A 16,801-nucleotide genomic window follows, 5' to 3' on the forward strand; every position below is an offset into this window, starting at 1 on the left:
TATGATAAACCAGGTGCTGATTAGAAAAATGACTCATTTTTCTTCTACATCTCTCCTATCAAATTGCCAGAGATACATACTTTTTTGTATGTATTTTAAAAAAATCTATTGGTTACTCAATATTACATAGCCATCAGATTTACAAACTTGAGTCAAATGTATACCCCTGCACAGGACAGGACTGGCTTGACATGTACAAAGTTGTTAGACAAAACGGGTTTGGAAGCAGGAATTAGAGGAGAAGATGATGGCACCTTCCGGGTGTTTCTGCTCAGAAGCAGGGAAAACTTGAAAAGAGAAACTTGCTACATGCCAAGAGGGGGCTCTGAGATTGGTTCCAACACTGCCAGAACACCCTTTCCCACCTGACGCTTATCTTTGTACATGCATTTTTACTTGCACACATTTTATTAGAGAGGAGAATACTAAACAAAAGTAGCACGGAGTGGGGAGCATTCCCCCTATTTCAGTAACAAGTGTAACAGTGGATAAAAACCTTCTCCTGACATTATTCAGGGGAACAGCATTTCTTACCAGAACCTCACAGCTTGCAGTGTTGAAACATCTTCCTGCTTCTCTTTACCAACAGCATCAAGCACCCCTGTACCCCAAAGTAGAGACACAAAAACGCAATGAGAGGAATGGAAATGGAGGAGCTGTGACACTCAACAACACAGGAACTAACTGGAACAAGCAATTTGTGCACCTTTAGGAAGGTGACCCCATTAGGGAAATGTGTAGAAGCCATTCACCAGCATTAAATTCTTACGAATTTTTTTCGGAAGTGACACAGACTCAAAGACTAATAACACTAACCTTGAACCAATTTAAAAGCATTCCCAAGAATGTGCTAATAATTAAGCCATCTAAAAATGCACATAAATTAGTATTTAATTTCCAAACCCAATCCTAATTGTGCAGTGCATCTGTGAGTGTGAACACTGCAAAGCTGCAGGAGAGAAAAGTCTGTCTGGAGGCAGGGATCTGCACAAGCAGGCTTCGAATTAACAACCCCTGGAAACAACGGTCTTAACCGCCCTCACCAAACAAAGAGCACGCTGCTGCGAGTGCCACACATTTGTAACAGCAGTGGGACTTCATGTTAAATTTGCTTAGCAGAAATTCCTTCAAAAGCTAGATCTGCCCCAAAAGGACTGGTAGAGGTCAAACAGGTTGGCAGCTTGCACAGCACATTGCCTTGACCATCAGCCTACGCCACTCAGAGCCCACACGCTGAGAGACCTTTTGCTTTACAGCCTGCTGCAGCAGCAGTTTTTCCTGTTTCTTGTCCCATCCTATCTTTAAAAGTCTTCTCTTTTAACAGTTAAAAGTTTTTTGTGTATTAGGATCAGTCAGTGAAGCACCCTGAAAAGGAAATTTACTGAGCTGGGGCAGAGAACAGGCGTCCCTCACATGCCTTTCCTAAGGCAGTCCAGGTGTTAATATGTAATACTCTCCTCCCCTGCTGAGGAATACTTTAAGGTTAAGTAGGGGAGAATAGAGAAAAGGAGATAAACTCTACTTATCCTCGGGCACAGGAGTTCAAGACAGCAAGATCATTACTATGAAGCACAGTGCTCCCATGCTACTCTCAGCCTGTCCTTCTCCTCCTGTGAAGGTCTTCATTAGTAGTGAATTATTTTACATAAAGAATCCTAACGTTCTTCAAAGCAGCTGATTAGTTAAGCGAAACCCCTCAAAGGTGACCCAAAAGTATAAGATAACAAAAATATCTCGTATAAATCTCGTTTAATACATTTTCAGGCACACAGACTGCAAGTCAGTCAGTGGCAGTGCGGGCTGCACAAACGTGAAGGTCAAATGAAGAGCAGGTTAGCAGACTGCCTGACTGCCAGCAGCCTGCTTCTCTTCCTCCAAAATCCCCCTAGTAATGTGTTTATAAGGGTTATTTTTCAAGTGCCAACACTGTTAAAGGGCCACCTGAGATGGGACTCATACATATTAAATAATAAAGCACTTCTCTTACAGCTTTCCCTTTTTAGAAGCACTCCGCAAGGTCTGCGAGGCATCTCTGTCTACAGGCCACGCTCCCTGCGAGACGTGGGGTAAGGGCTCAGGCTGGCAGCGCCCACGGGGAGACACGCAGAAGGGAGGGAGCAGGCCTGGTGCTGTGTCCTGGTTTTCAGTCATCTTATAGCAGACAAAAAAAACCACTAACCTCTGCAGCAGCACTGAGCACGTTGCTGAAACGTGCCAGCGAGAAAAGCGGTAAAGTGCTGTCACTAAGGAGACAGGAAAGTAACAGCAGCTGCACAGTCAGATTATACTAATACACTGGTGTAGGGCACGTGAGGACGTGTAAGTGAACGTGAGGAGGTGTAAGCGAATGTGAGGATGTGTAAGCGAACGTGAGGAGGTGTAAGCAAGCACTTCCTCCACTGTACAGCAGATACAGCAACTTACCGTGAAGATCATCTGTGACGCAAGACAAAAATAACCCTCATGTGCGTTTAGGCTTTCTGCATCAGGATTTGCAACGCAAGGCAAGCACTATTACGCTTGAGCTCTCAGCGGCAGCATCAGGACTGCCCAGGCCAAAACAGGCACATTGTCCACGGGACAATTCTCAAAGACTGGCCGTTTAAAGGCTACGCATGTACATTAGACCTCTTTGCTCAGCATTAACAAAAAAAAGTTAGATTTCATAAAACATCACTCCAAATCCAAACCGCGACCAGCAAAATAGCTTACTTGCACATAACTTTGTAAATTCAAAGTTTCATTTACTAAGTAGAAAAAGAATTCTAGCTCAACCTCTGCGCAACAACAGATTGGATTGCTTCCAATCACACTTGCTAAAAATCATCTCAGGTATCAACCTGATGTTGCAGCTGGGAGCATCAAAGTGAACTAGCATAAAAGGCAAGAAATTATCCGCAGTGTTAGAAGACGCTCACTTTACAAGAACAAAAGGGAAAAACAGAGGCACGTAAAATCAGTAACATCATTGTTATGCCCAACAGAGGAAAAGCATCCCAGGCAAAGGATTTCTCCTTGGGGATTTAGCAATGAACAGGGAGCGTAAGTCTAGCAAACAGCAGTGAGGGCACAGAGCTAGGAGTCACAAAAACACTTACATGTCAACATCCTTTGTAAAACACCATGGCAGATCTGTTCAAAATGGACAAATGAAGACCATTTAGAGTTTAAAAGAGCTACAGTTATATGCAGAAAAAGTAAATTGACTCAAAGAAAGAGTTTTGTCCCTCTTAATTTAAAGCTTAACTTTTACCTCAGGCTTTATGGTAGAACAGATACAACAGACAGAAGGGCAGGCATTTCCTATGCTCACCAGGATTCCATGCCTCACATTCAAATGGAAAAAAGAGCAATCAAGGTGAAGCCAAGGAAGCTTACAAAACCCCTGACACCTCACCTTGGAGAAATTCTCTATTAAAACAAAAGTCTTTGTTCTGGTGTCACCATTTCCGCCTCACCCACTCCAGCACCTGGACCGCCACCCTTTCTTTGTTGCTCTAAGCTGATTTATTTGTACTCAGCAAGGCACAATGGGGCTACTTCTTTAAATAACCGTTTGTAAATAGGTTCATTTTGTCCTTACATAGGGGACTTTTTTGAATTCCAACTTCCTTCCCGGCTGCGAAGTTTGCTGAAAGCCATTCTGAAGCAACAGGATCGCAAAGTCTGCAAATGAAGGAGGAATTAGTGTTTCAGCATCCCCTTTCAATAAAGATCACTTGCTCTTTCGCCTCCCCATCTCGGTCTCCCAATAGGACCAGTGTCTGAAAAGCCTCATTCACTACACACAGCAGTCAGCAGGATTCATTTATTTTCTTGGGAGTAAAATTACTCCCAGGCAAAAGGACCTAGAACAATGGATGGCAAGGAGCACAGAAACTTAAAGGATTATAAAGAGGAAAGAATTTACAGGTCTTATGCTCCATTACCACTGCAGAACTCATGTGGGTTGTACCTGACCAACTGCACTGGTCCAAAGGTCTGACTACAGCTCTTCAATCAAATTGTGTAGTGATTTTTTTCTAAACAAAACCACAAAATAAATAATAGAAAATGACAAGGGGAGAATGGAACTGTTAAATATATCTGGTCCAAAGTATCTCGGCCACTTTGCAGGAGTGTCACACTCTCACTATATCATCCCCGGCCCCACACACCTTGCAACTAGACTTCCTTGTGATACCATAACTCAAAGGGACACAGAAATTCAAACTAATTATCCTTTAAGGGGAAAAAATTGCGAAATTCACCAAATATAAAATTCACTAAAATTGCGAAATTCACCAACATATTCCCCCTCACTGAAACGACGTAAGAAAATGCAAAGCGAGGCCTCTGTTCTCACACCTCCAAGCCTGGGACTCGCACAGCCCAGCAGCCTGGCCCCGCTCTGCCAGCGCCCAGTTGAGTGCCTTGCCTGAGAGAACGCGCCCAGCAAGCTCCGCATCCCCGGAGGGCTCCTCCGCCTGCTCACAGAGGCCACAAAGGCTGCTGCACAGCCACTCCACCACAGCAGGGGCTGCCGGGTTGCTGAGAACAAACAAAACCACATTCAGTTCAATCCCTCCTACTCTTTGTAAGACTTGGGTTTTTGCTCCACCGTCCTCCCAGACTCAGGAAAGAACCATCTGTGGCAGGACTCCGCCCTATATGTGGCAGTTCATTTCTTTAATTTGGACCAGCAAGAGCTTTATTTGCTTTATAGAAAGATTCCACAGCAAACATATCCAAGAAAAAATACATGTGAAGTTGTGTGTTCAAGTATTTACTCATCTCTGACATTAAAGTATTTCCATTTTAAAAATTCTGCTAGAAGAAAGACTTTCATTGTTATTTCTAAGATACATGGATAAAAATGCTTTAAAAAAAAACCAAAAAAGAATCAAGCTTGCTATCTAGCCCTTTGGTTTCCTTAAATTTGAAGTACAGTGGGCACTGAAGGCTTTTTTTCCTATCCCGCTAACAGACAAGTAAACCAATATCAAAAGCCTAAACGATCGCTGTAATGTTCCTTTGAAACCATAAGAAAACAACCTGAACTTCACAAAGGATAACTGGCTTTAGTTCTTAGCTCTGTATTGGGGGGGGGGGGGGGGGGGGGAATATCAATTCTTAGAATAACTATTTCTGGAGATTAACTCTGCCAAACCTTGCTGAACTGTAAGGTTTTGTGAAGAGAGAAGCACACAGCTTCTGCAAAGCAAGACTTCTCAACAAGACCAGCATGAATTTTTAGGGGCTAAATGAGTTTCCAAAGCAGCCCTGGAGGCACGGCCAGATGAAGTGAAGGAGCTGGGTTGGCGAGTCCTTTCCCACACTGTGTGGTAGCCACCCACACGCAGCCATCTGCGCCAGTGAAACAGAGCGGGAGATAAAACATCACCTAGGACGGCCTGCAGTGGCGGTTCTCACCTAACTCTTTCTCTTCACGTTGCAACTGATTTGGCAGCCAGCAGACAACCTAAAAGCCACCGCACCTTAAACTGCGCTAATTAACCCAGAGTAACCTCTCAAACCCAGGGTAACTTCTTCAATCCTGCTAATCTGATCACTTGCCAGCATCTGACTATATTCTTAGTCCAGAATACTCATGACTAATCCCCGATTACATTTCAATAGGCTTTGAGAGATTAAATACATCTGCAAACCTATAAACCTCTGCTCACCTCTCCAGCAGCTCTCCCAGTCCAACGATGTCGGCTCTGTGCAGGTGCCACACAGCTTCCAGCACTGGAGGGTCCTAACGAGATGTCACAATTAGGTCATAGTCTGCATTTTGCAGTTAACATTAACACTGGCTAACATAAACTATATCTAAAAAAAACCAAAACTAAATTATGGTTATTCAAACTATCCAGAACTTATTAAAAGTTACAACAGAGGAAATACCAGATGAGGAAAGATTATATTTGATTTTTCCTTCCTACAAATTTTGAATGGCTTAGGGTTGTAGATGCATCATCATTTTAAATTTTCATGGTCAAGTAATAAATACATCCATCTTTGTCGCCCTGGAATAATGCTGATGCTGCATATTCAAAGGAGCAGTGGATATCCCAGAAAGCACGTAACATCACTAGAGTTCACATTTTGTTAATTCAGATCCAGAAACAGATTAAAGAATTATCACTTAGCCTCTTAACTGTTTATTAGTTTCTGTGAAGCGAGTATGCTGCTCTCAAACCCATTTCCCAATAGGAGACTACAGAAAGAGACACTGCAACCATACGAGCAGAGAGGCCGATGGACACAGAGGAAAAACCAACACCGCGCGGGCAGTCCTGCTCCTAAACGCCAGGCTCGCTGTCGGCAAAATCAGCGCTAGGCATCGCTTCTGTGCGGATGAAACCGCTGCCCGTTGTGCCTCCCTGCAACATCCCTTCCAGCCCCCGCCTGGAACAGCGTGTCCTGTGCCAGCAAAACTGGGACTCCGGGATGCACCTGGCAGGGAAAAAGGTGCAGCAGCAACCTCTGCTCATTCCAGCCTCCATACAAAAGCGCGCCAAGCCAGAAACTAAATCTTCACACCTTGTGAAGGAAGAGGTACTTGGGAGTCCTGGGCACGCAAGCCATTCAGAAGAAAAGCCCCACGAGCTTCCTGCAGCAGCTAGCAGCTGCCTCTCAGCGTGACCCTAGACTCACCCACATACTTTGTCTTCAACAACCTAATTCTTTACTGTAACAATCTCAATTACACAGCAGCACTTGATCTCCATGTCTACCTGGGAACAAGGAGATCTTAATCAGCCTACAAAATACACAGTATTCTATTTTCAGCCCAGGATCGGATATTTGAGACTAGAACACGTCTCTTTATCCTGGCAGATCAGCCTCCTCCTTCTTTCCCACCAGAGCACCAAGCAACCAAAACTGTTCCGCTCACAAAAAGTCCTTCACTCCACTTAGAGCATCACTTATCTTAAGAAAACAAACCACCCAAATGAAATCAGGACAACACATTTGTGAAGCAATGCAACCTGTTATCTGCTATCGTATTTCTCTCAAGCCATTTACTACGTGAACTCACTTAGGCTTATCACCATTCCCAGGTAAATAGAGCAGAGAACCAGAATGCCAAAGACGCACTGAATATTGCTGGCAAAGCACATAAAGGACTTCTGGGACCGTGCCACCCCACAGCCAGCTGGGAGCTTCGGCACTGCCTGCTTAATCCATCTGGATTGCTTAGCCCAGACATCAAACCTATGCACCAACTGATGGGCAGAGTTATTAGCGTACTTCATTGATAACGGTAAGGCAGCAAAGCTAAATAGGAAAGCAAACGATACCCCCAAAGCTTCTATTAACTGCGGTGTCAGCTCAGAGGAGTTTAATCTCATTACCGTGCTGTAACTCCAGGCACTGTATTATCATCCCCTTCCTAGCTGGTTCCCAGTGAGGACCAGCCATGCCAAGTACAAACGGAAGCAGATAAACATCTCCTTCAGAGAGGCAAGAGTGCTGCTCGCCTAGCTCCCTAAAAACCAACGCTTGATCACCAAGATGGTGTCAGCTCTCCTTTGTGGCAGTTTCTCAGAAGTGGCCACACAATTTTAATAATTCACCTACTTCCAAACCTCTACTAAGTCCTCGTCAAAAAAGCAAATCCCGCTACAGAAGCAAGGAAGTTCCCAGTGAACTTGCTTTAAAATAAACAAAACAAACAAAAAAAACCCTCCACCATTATAATTCAGTTCATGCTTTTGAAAGGTCAGAAAGACCACAGTCATTCTCAGGAGGAGTTCATGACTGCAGTCAACCAGAGCAGGGATGAGCAGTGGCAAGACTGCTCTAGGTCACCAAAAAAAGCACAGAGGGAAATGGAATGAAACCAGAGCGCTTCACTAGTCCATTTAACAGTTATCCCTGGCCTTCACAGGAGAGAAGGGTTGAAAACATGCCACCACATCCCACGGATGAAGTCTAAATGGTCTGTAACATGGCAACATTTCTCCATGAGGTCTTACCTTCATTTTCCATATTTCTTGACAGAAGAGTGAGCGACAGAACACATTGTTCGCCAGTAAATCCTTGACCGTTTGAAGCAAGCAAGACAACCTCTTCTGGAATCACCCCAGAAATGAAGCAGAAATCATTTCCTTTGTATATAACACATTCTTAGAAAAACAATTTGTTGCTTTTCCCTGTTTACTGCTTTTTAAAGGCTTGAATGGTGGAGAGAATTCATGGGAAAGGCCCAAACCTTTCATCTTAAGGCTGAACTAAAGGCAGCCGGGCTGACAGCAGTGACACCTGACAGCTCCTCAGAGGTGACTTGAGCGAGCAGTCACAGCACAGCTTTTGTACGGATAGCCATCGCCACACCTGGCTACACTGCAAACCGAGACCATCAGTAAAGATGGAACCGTGGATAAGAGAGACCAAACCACGCCAGGGAAGGCTGAGGTACACCAGAGGTGGTAACACAGGATCTGCTTAGAGAGACCTGTGTAACGCTGCACTTCAGCAACGGACAAAAAACTTCATTTCCAAGCTGTCAGAAACAGCCCCTTTCCTGTATAGAAGAACGCCGTACTTCTGTGAGCATATCAGACACGTAAATGAATAATCGGCCACTCAGATCCTACGTGTTTGGGTGACTTTATCAGAACAGATAAACTGGCTTTAAAGTCAACCCTAACGATACTGTTTTCTTGATAAACTAAATGTAAACCTTTTCCCTTACTCTCTGGTCCACGTTCAGCAGTGGTACTTGAGAGGGGCTTGCAGAAGCCTGGCAGATCCGCTCGATGTTGGTAACGGCATTTTTGGCTGCCAAGATTGCTGTGGGTACACCCAATCTTGAGGCCTGCTCCTGCAGAACAGAGACTGAAAAAAAAAAAACCAAAACCAAACAAAGCAGAAGAAAGCTGACAGCCTGGGAAGAAAAAGGGTTTGAACACATGACTATGAAGACAGAAGTCCCAAGTCTTAAACTCCTTCCAGCACAGATGTCATTTGTTGCAAATAATTTTTATTTCCATACATCATCCCTTTCCTGTACATAAAACAGGAGCAGAACAACCAGGGGCAGAGGTGGAATATCCTTGTTAAGCAGATTTTTGTATTTTAGTCTTGTGGGGCTCACAGTAACACTTTCAAATAATCAAAATATTTAACGATAAGACCTTGCCAGCGGTGTCATCACCGGACAAGTAAGAAATGAATAGCCAAATGGGAGACTGGAACAATGAAAAGAAAGTAAAACTGGGATTGTATTTAACAGGCAGAAATTCAGTACATAAAGAAAAGTTCTTGCCCACGTCTGTCTCCAATAGATACTCTTTCACGCACCTATAAATGATTCTGACGATACTTCCTGGTGCTCTACACCACCCTGTCCACCTGGCTTGACTGAATCTTCCACCTGGAAGCCAAACAAAAGCATAACAGTCTTAGGTGTCTGCTACACACATTTACAGACCTCTTCCCTCTGAAGCATACTGAGCAGCCCTGGCATTCTTGGGGGCTGGAGCAAGTGAAGTGAAATTAACACCAAGGTCCCACATGGTCACGGTAAAGCAGAGATTTCAGGGCACTTTACAAGAGACGTAAGTACAGTTATCTTCATTTTATGCAGAGAAAAGAAGATACAGGTCAAAGTTACTTGTCCCCAGTCACCCAACAGATCAGCAGCAGCACCAGGAACTGAATTTCTGTCTTTCAAGTCCCTTCTGTGAAGCCACACTGATCCTTTTCTAGTTAAATCCCCTTTTTTCTTTTTATAAAGACAAATATGCGGTACAGAATGAAACATCCTTGTGGCTGAACTGTGGGAAGTATTTGAATTGTCTATTCAAGTTATCAAAATCAAAAGCTCTCTCCAGTACATGAGAAGGTAGAATATGGCAAGTCAGAATGTTGGCTCAAGCGTCTATATAGGCAAAAGACACAGGTTTTCATAAAGACAGTCACGTTAGTCAGAAATGATGGGTAATTCAGAGAAAACCCAATAGTCTCTCCTGATTTTTTTTCCCATATTCACAAGAAGCCAGTTCTGACCCCAAGAAAAAGGTGTTGGTGCCTTTGTCCCAAATCCAAACGATGCTTAACCATTTTTAGTCTGTAACAATAAAATATAGAATAAAGGAAAAGAAAAAAAGTCTCATCTCTGCAACACTGACCTCTCAACTTCAGCTTACTCCTACAGTGCTGTTTTTTCTTTTCACTTATGAAAACTGTGTTCCCAGGACATTCATTCTACAGTTGCCCTAGGAGGGGCCGTGGTGGAACCCACCTCCAGGCGGGATCTCCCGTGATCCCCAGCCTGAGCACTACTCCCCGAACCGTCCCGCTCCTACCTCCAGGAGGAGGTCACTCAGGTTCTGATGGTGATCCAGAAGGCGCAGAGCCGCTTCCCGGAGCTCCGCTCCACTCCCAAAGGCACTTTTTCGTTTCCTGGCTCTCCCTGCTGAGAAGTTTGGATTTCTTTTATAACCACAGCTTGCTCTGACAGCCCCCCCCGATGACACCTCCCTCTCTCTGCTGCTACAGCACACACACTGACAGGGCGAAGGCAGCCCGGGTCAGACCCTCATTAGCCAGCAGCATGGCAGGAGCAGCACAGGATGTTTCCATATGGATTGCTCCAAGCAGCTCTGCAAAGCCCAGCACGAGCAGCCCAGCACAGCCAAAGCCCTGTCAGGCACTGTCAGCCATCGGCCTCAGAAGGCCCTTGGCCCAAAGCAACCAAAGCGCTGCCCTGACACCCCCACCCCAGGAGAGGAGTCGCAGCAGGGCCGCAGGAAGGCCACCAGCCTTCGGGAGAGGGTTCCTGGGAGGAGCAGGGGCAGCAGGGCTGAGGAGGAGCTGAGGCGAGGGGCTGCCAGGAGCCCAGAGCACCACGCAGGCCGGAGGAGGGGGGTGTACGAGGGCAGAGAGGGGACATTCACCCCTCCCTTCTCCTCCGCTGTCCCTGCAAGAAGCGCCAGACCAAGGGCTCACTCAGAGGAGCCCCGGCGCCGCCCCAGCCCGGACCTACCCAGCAGGTCCCGCCATGTCCTCCCGCCCGGGCCCGCCATCACGGCGGCCCCCGCCCGCTTCCCGCCAAACAAACCCGCCCGCCCTGCGCCGCCATTGGCTGCCCGCCGGAGGAGGACGCTTTCGCCCATTGGCTGGAAGCGCGGCGTGGTCCCGCCTACCCTTCCGCCATCTTGGTAGTGGCGGAGGCGGGGGCTGCCATGTTGGGGAGGGCGGTGGGTGTCGATGGCGGAGGGCAGGCAGCCGCTGTACGGGGCGGTGGGATGTGGGGAGACACGGAAAGAGGGGAACGCACTCCACAAAGGCTGTTTGCGGCAGCGTGTGTGGGACGCTCAGGCCCATAGGTGGGTAGCTACCCAGGTGGGTAGCTCAGGCCGCAGCCACAACATGGCCGCCGGGAGAAGGGCTTCCCCCTGACAGGCCCTGAGGGGAAGCCGCCCGCCTGGGGCCTGGCTTTGGGGGGCCCAGCACAGCGGGGACAGACACCCCACAGACCGGCCAGGCTGGGGCTGCGAGGACTGGTGGTGGCCGTCCCCTGCTCCGGGACATCCGCCGTCTCTCAGGCCCCTTCCCAGTGCAGCGTCCCTGGGACCGGCTCCTGCCGCTGGCTCTTAGCCCCAGCCTGTCCCCACTCCCGGCCTCAGCCTCCTTGCAGACAGCTCTGGCCGTGAAGCAGGCCACTTGTAGCCCCTCTTCCCTTGGGGGCAAGGGTTCTGCGTGCCCCTTGTGCCGCCCAGGGAAGAGGACAAGAGGAGGCTGAACCTCCCCAGCGCAGAAATCACCATCCGCACCCAGCCGGGCATTGCTGGGGGCAATCAAGGTTTCAGAGGGTGCAGTTGGAATTCCCACAGGGATTTTCCCCTGTTTGCCTCTCGTCTGATCCTTCCTGGAGATTAACTGCTGCCAGTTAGCTGCCGTCAGCGTGCCCCGCAGAGGGTTCGGAGCAGGACCCAGTAATTCGTTATGGGAAGGACGGCAGCGTACAGGCAGGTACGACCCCGGGGCACGCACCGCCGAGAGGCTAGCTTCTGTTTGCAGACGTTGAAAACGCTGTGCTGGAATTGGCCGTGGGATGTTTTTATTGCGGTGCTGGGCTCAGGAGCGGGTGAGTCAGCAGCACTCGCTCTCGAGAGCCGAAGAAAACCCTTTCCACAGCATCGGCGGGAGGCGAGGCTCCGGCTCCGGCTCTGGCGCTGGCACTGGCAGTGCGATGGGCTCCGGCAGCCAGCGTGCCTCTCCTCCTGCCGCCGCCGTGCCGGGGAGGCTGCGGAAAGTCACCACAGCACCGAAATCTCAGCTAGGAGACAGCGAGTGAAACCCTTTCCGCAATCACATTTCTGAATGGCTTTAAACCCCGATGCCATCGTCGAGTTTGTGGCAGCCCCAAGTTTTGGAGGGGCACATCAAAGAGGGGGAGCGTTTGTCCCCTCTGCCCCCCGGGTGGCTGAGGAGCTCCAGCGCTGGCTGGGGACCCGGCGAGCCCCAAGCCGGCAAAGCAAATCAAAACCTGTCCCACAGCAACCCTGCCGGGGGGGACATCTGCGGGGGGCTCGTTTTACAGGCGGTGGGGATGACCTGTGAAGGGGAACGGAGGACGCGGTGACAGCTGAGGGAGCGGGGACACGGGTGGGAGCAGGTCTGTGGGATGTGGCACCTCCGTGTTGTCCTTGGGAAGGCACAGCCGGGAGGAACTGGCTCCGAGGGGCGAGGGGAGCGGGAGTGCTGAATAGGTCGGGGGGCGGCACTGGAGGGGTTGAGGGGGGCCGGGCGGAGGTTAGAGCTGGCAATTAACGTGATTGAGAAGCCGGAGGGACTCAACTGCAACAGAATGAAATATGTGCGTCCCTAAGGGAAGGGGAAGGAGAGGGAAGGGAAGGGAAGGGAAGGGAAGGGAAGGGAAGGGAAGGGAAGGGAAGGGAAGGGAAGGGAAGGGAAGGGAAGGGAAGGGAAGGGAAGGGAAGGGAACAGCGAAGGGAAAGAGAAGGGGAAGGGGAAGGAAGGGGAAGGGGAAGGAGAGGGAAGGGGGAAGGGAAGAGGGAGGAGAAGGGGAAGGGGAAGGAGAGGGAAGGAAGGGGGAAGGGGAAAGGAAGGACCTGCCTCCAAACATCTTGGAGATAAGCAGGGAAGAAGAAAAGGAATTATTTAGCAAGGTACAGAGAGATAACAAGACAAGAGGGTGGGATGGGGCAGGGAGGGTAATTTTGGCTGTAGGCGAGGGGAGGTCACCTCCCGTGGGAGCTCTGAGGTCTGCCCACGCAGCCCGCGGGGCTGGGCTGAGCTCCGGCCACCGGGACGCATCCCAGGGCCACCGGGATGTCCTCTGTCCCGTCTCCCCACGCGTCCCTGGCTCCCTGCAGACAGGCCGCGTGTCCCCTGTGTTGCGGGGCCCCGCGTCTGTCCGGTCCCACGCTGCGGGCCGGGGACGCCGTCGCACACGGCTGGAAATGGAAGAGCGAGTGTCTCTGTTAGCAGCACTGCCGGCAGGTCTCTCTGGCCTTGCTGGCTTACCGGCCTGCAAAGAGCCATGCTCGCTATATTTAATCCTTCGATGCATTATCTTGATGCGTTGATCACCGAGGTACGCCGAGTTAATGCAGTCTGCTCAGAAAATTGGTTATAATTAATATATTAATGAAGAAGACTCTAGGAAGGAAATGGAGCTTTAACAAACGCTCTGTGGTTGAATCTCTCTGCCTCTCCAGCCCTTTGCAGCGCCTTCACCTCCTGCAGCAGCAGGGCAGATCCGGCGGAGCCCGGCTGTGCCGGGCAGCGGGACCGGGTACGGCTGCGCCGAGGGCAGAGTCCAGCCCGGAGGCAGCAATGAGGGACTGGCAGCTCTGCAGGAGGGCAGGGAAGCCAGCGGGCTCGCTCCCCTTGTTCAGAGAAAGGCTTGGCCTGGCTGTTCGCACCTGGACGAGAGGAACGCGGAACCCCGGAGACCTTTGCAATAAAACTGACGCCGCAAGGCAGACGGCTTTGCAGAATCCGGCCTGATGCATCACACCCGTGAGGCACGCTTGCCTGGCAGGAACGGGCTTGGCCGTGTCTCGGGTCCTCCTCGGCTGCAGCCGGGGCCGGGGCTGGCCACCAGCGCTCACAACCCCGCTGCTTTCGTCAGGAGCGCAGATCAGAGCGCTCGTGCTCCTCCAAAGGGATCGCCCGGCGTGGCTGGCCCTGGCAGGGCGTCCGCCCTGGGGCTCAGGTTTCTGGGGTGCCCCAGAGTTTATTCGCGCAGAGAGGAGACTGGGGAGCTCTTGCAGCGGCCGCGCCCCGGGAGCCTGGTGCCTCCACGGCATGAGAGACGGCGATGCCGCAGACCCGCTTCTGCCCCGGACCGGGGCGTACGGCAGCACTGGCGAACGCAGCAGCAGGGGGCTCGGCGTCCCTCTCGGGGAGACCGACGTGCCAGCCTCGGGGTGGGGGCCCGATTGACTTGGGGTGTTTCGGGGAACCAGAAAGTCTGGGAGCAGCGAGTGGCCCATTACACCGGGCACAGTCGGGGACTCTGGTTTGTCCAAAGAGTAAAAAACCAGGGGGAAACCATCACCGCGATGGCCAAACCGACGAGAAACCCTCCGAGGGGGCGCAGGGAGATGCAGCCGAGAGCTGGGCATCGCTGCCCGGAGCCGGGGGCTGCGCTCCAAGCAGCGACGCCGGGAAAATCCTCAAACTCCGGCCACATCCGAGGCCAGCACGCATCAAGAGCGAGCTACCTTGTAAAACGCTCTCTCCTTTCATGGCCCCAAGTTTATTGCGGCGTCTAAGGAGAGTGGGATAGGTGCATCCAACCCCACGGGCGCCCTGCGCGCTCATCTCGGGTTCCTGTGGCTTTTTAAGGAAATTTTTTGCATATGACAGATGAAACCCCTGCGAATACGTTACCCGCAAGCACACACGGCGTACAGCACGCCGCCCCGCTGCAGGCTGCTGGGGAAGGGCTCTGCCCTCCGTCCCGGCTCTGCGGCCGTCTCGCTGGGGCACGTCCTGCTTCCATGCCGAGGGCGGCAGGGAGCTGGGAAATCTAACCCTCCCCTAGTGCTCTGCAACCATTTCCCAACCTGTTCATTTTTTTTTCCCCCAATCTCTTTCATTTTTAATTATATTTCCCCTATGCACATACACACTTGGCTTTTGTTTGATGTTTTCCAAGACGGTAGCTTTTAATTACATCTCGATTTCATATTAATTACAGTTTTACCCAAAGCAAAGGGCTTCGTGCTTTATAATTCAAATGCATTCCCATTAATCCTGCGGGTTGGGTTATCGCCGCCTCCAAACGCCGCGCGTCCTCCCCGCTCCTCTCCGCGGCGGTGCCGCCTTGGCTGTGTCCGGAGGCGCTGACGGAGGTGTGCGGCGCAGGAAAGCCGGCAGCCGGCTCGGCCCGGCGCGGACCCGCTGCGGCAGGCAGCACGCGCAGCTTTCTCCCCTCTGAAGTCGCTTCCCAAGCCGGCTCCAAAGCCGGCTGATGACAGGGTAAATGTCGCATTCAAATCGCGCTTGTTGGTGCGGAAAGCCAGACCCAGCCGTCAGCGCCGCAGCCAAGAGCTGCTCCGGGGGGCCGGGGCCATGCGGCTTTCCTGCGACGTGCCGGACGCGCTGTGCTCCCGACCCCCTGCAACGCGCTCCCGCCCTGGCAGCGGTGCGTTTGAGTAATCCCAGAGATGGACGGACACTTTGGATTGTCCGTACTCATCCTCCCCCTTCCCAAACCCCAGGGCACCGCCCAGGGCTGCATTTCCCAGCCGTCCGACTCTGTTCTCCCATTTCCTTCCCCAAAGATGGACCTGACGCTGCTCGGGTTCTCCGGGACGGACGTCGGAGGGCATTTCTCTTCCACGGCACTGCAGGCACCGTCCCAGGCCCTTTGCCGGAGGTCTCCGGCCCCAGGGCAGCTCTTTGGCCGTGTGGGACGGACGAGCGCCCACGCGCCGGCGTGCCAGCTCCGTCCCTCTCCCAGCGCTGCCAGCATGGCTCTGGGATTGGCCCCAGTTTATGCTCATGGGTTAATGGAGCCGAGATGGGGTTTTACGCTCCTTCCATCATGGAAATGGGAAGCTCATCACGACAAGAGCTTTAATTTGCTCTAGCTGACCTTTCACGGCAGGCTGCCTGTCCTTTCTGCTCTGCCAGGACCGTCCCGCCCGTCCCACGGGTCTGGAGGGACCCGCCGGTGCCTGGGCACGAGCCCGCTCTCGGCACCGTGCCGCGCCAGCCTTCCCTGGTGGCTGGAGGACGTTGTACCCCCCCACCGTGTTCCCGTGGGACATCATCTCCCTAGAGACTCCAGCTCCTCATCCCGGTGCCTTCAGCTGGCTGCCGCTGCTCCTGGCCGTGCCCAAACCATGCTGCAGCATCCAGAGCTCTTCTCCTTCCTGGCCTTTCCTCCCGCGGAGCATCATCGTCCCGGCCTGGCCCCTTCCCTCCGCCGGCTCCCCAGCCGAGCCGAGCCGAGCCGAGCCGAGCCGAGCCGAGCCGAGCTCCCCAGGGCCCCCACCACCCCTGCAGCCTCCGCAGGCGTGGAGCCGGGGAGGTGGACGCCTCGTTGCAGGCGTTCCCGTGGGTGCCGGCGGGGAAGGGCCGCTGCCCTCGCAGGCGGCCGGGAGCTCGTGGCCACGTCTCCCCTGATGGCCCCCTGGCCCTGAGGCCGTCGTGCCCCTACACCTGCCCGCGCCACGCGTGGCACGTGGGCTCCGCGGGACGGCCGCCCGGGAGCCAGGCGCTTCGTGCCTCTGGGCCGCGGCCGCGCCGTGTGGCGTGACCACCCCGGAGCTCGCCGGAGCCGTACCCACGGCCCTTGTGGGGGGTGTCCCCCCAGCGGTGC

The 16,801-nt window shown here is 51.8% G+C and overlaps 1 protein-coding gene across 2 annotated transcripts in view; it reads right to left on the reverse strand.

Annotated features, from left to right (window-relative positions):
- Positions 1-11,040, reverse strand: part of FANCA (FA complementation group A) — a 37,598-nt gene extending 26,558 nt beyond the window's left edge. Inside the window, exons 1-10 of one of the 2 annotated variants that reach the window (XM_075511122.1) lie at positions 10,982-11,040; positions 10,302-10,411; positions 9,295-9,367; positions 8,687-8,829; positions 7,968-8,063; positions 5,667-5,740; positions 4,418-4,530; positions 3,584-3,666; positions 3,099-3,132; positions 535-601 (exon numbers count right to left, since the gene is read on the reverse strand). In XM_075511122.1, the coding sequence (XP_075367237.1) occupies positions 535-601; positions 3,099-3,132; positions 3,584-3,666; positions 4,418-4,530; positions 5,667-5,740; positions 7,968-8,063; positions 8,687-8,829; positions 9,295-9,367; positions 10,302-10,411; positions 10,982-11,021 (833 nt within the window). In that variant the 5' untranslated portion in view covers positions 11,022-11,040. The remainder of the gene's footprint in view (positions 1-534; positions 602-3,098; positions 3,133-3,583; positions 3,667-4,417; positions 4,531-5,666; positions 5,741-7,967; positions 8,064-8,686; positions 8,830-9,294; positions 9,368-10,301; positions 10,412-10,981) is intronic. The other variant, XM_075511123.1, reaches the window with a different exon arrangement.
- Positions 11,041-16,801: the final 5,761 nt, after the last annotated feature.

This window comes from Mycteria americana, chromosome 8, assembly GCF_035582795.1.
Source record: "Mycteria americana isolate JAX WOST 10 ecotype Jacksonville Zoo and Gardens chromosome 8, USCA_MyAme_1.0, whole genome shotgun sequence".
In the NCBI taxonomy this organism is placed as follows: Eukaryota; Metazoa; Chordata; class Aves; order Ciconiiformes; family Ciconiidae; genus Mycteria; species Mycteria americana.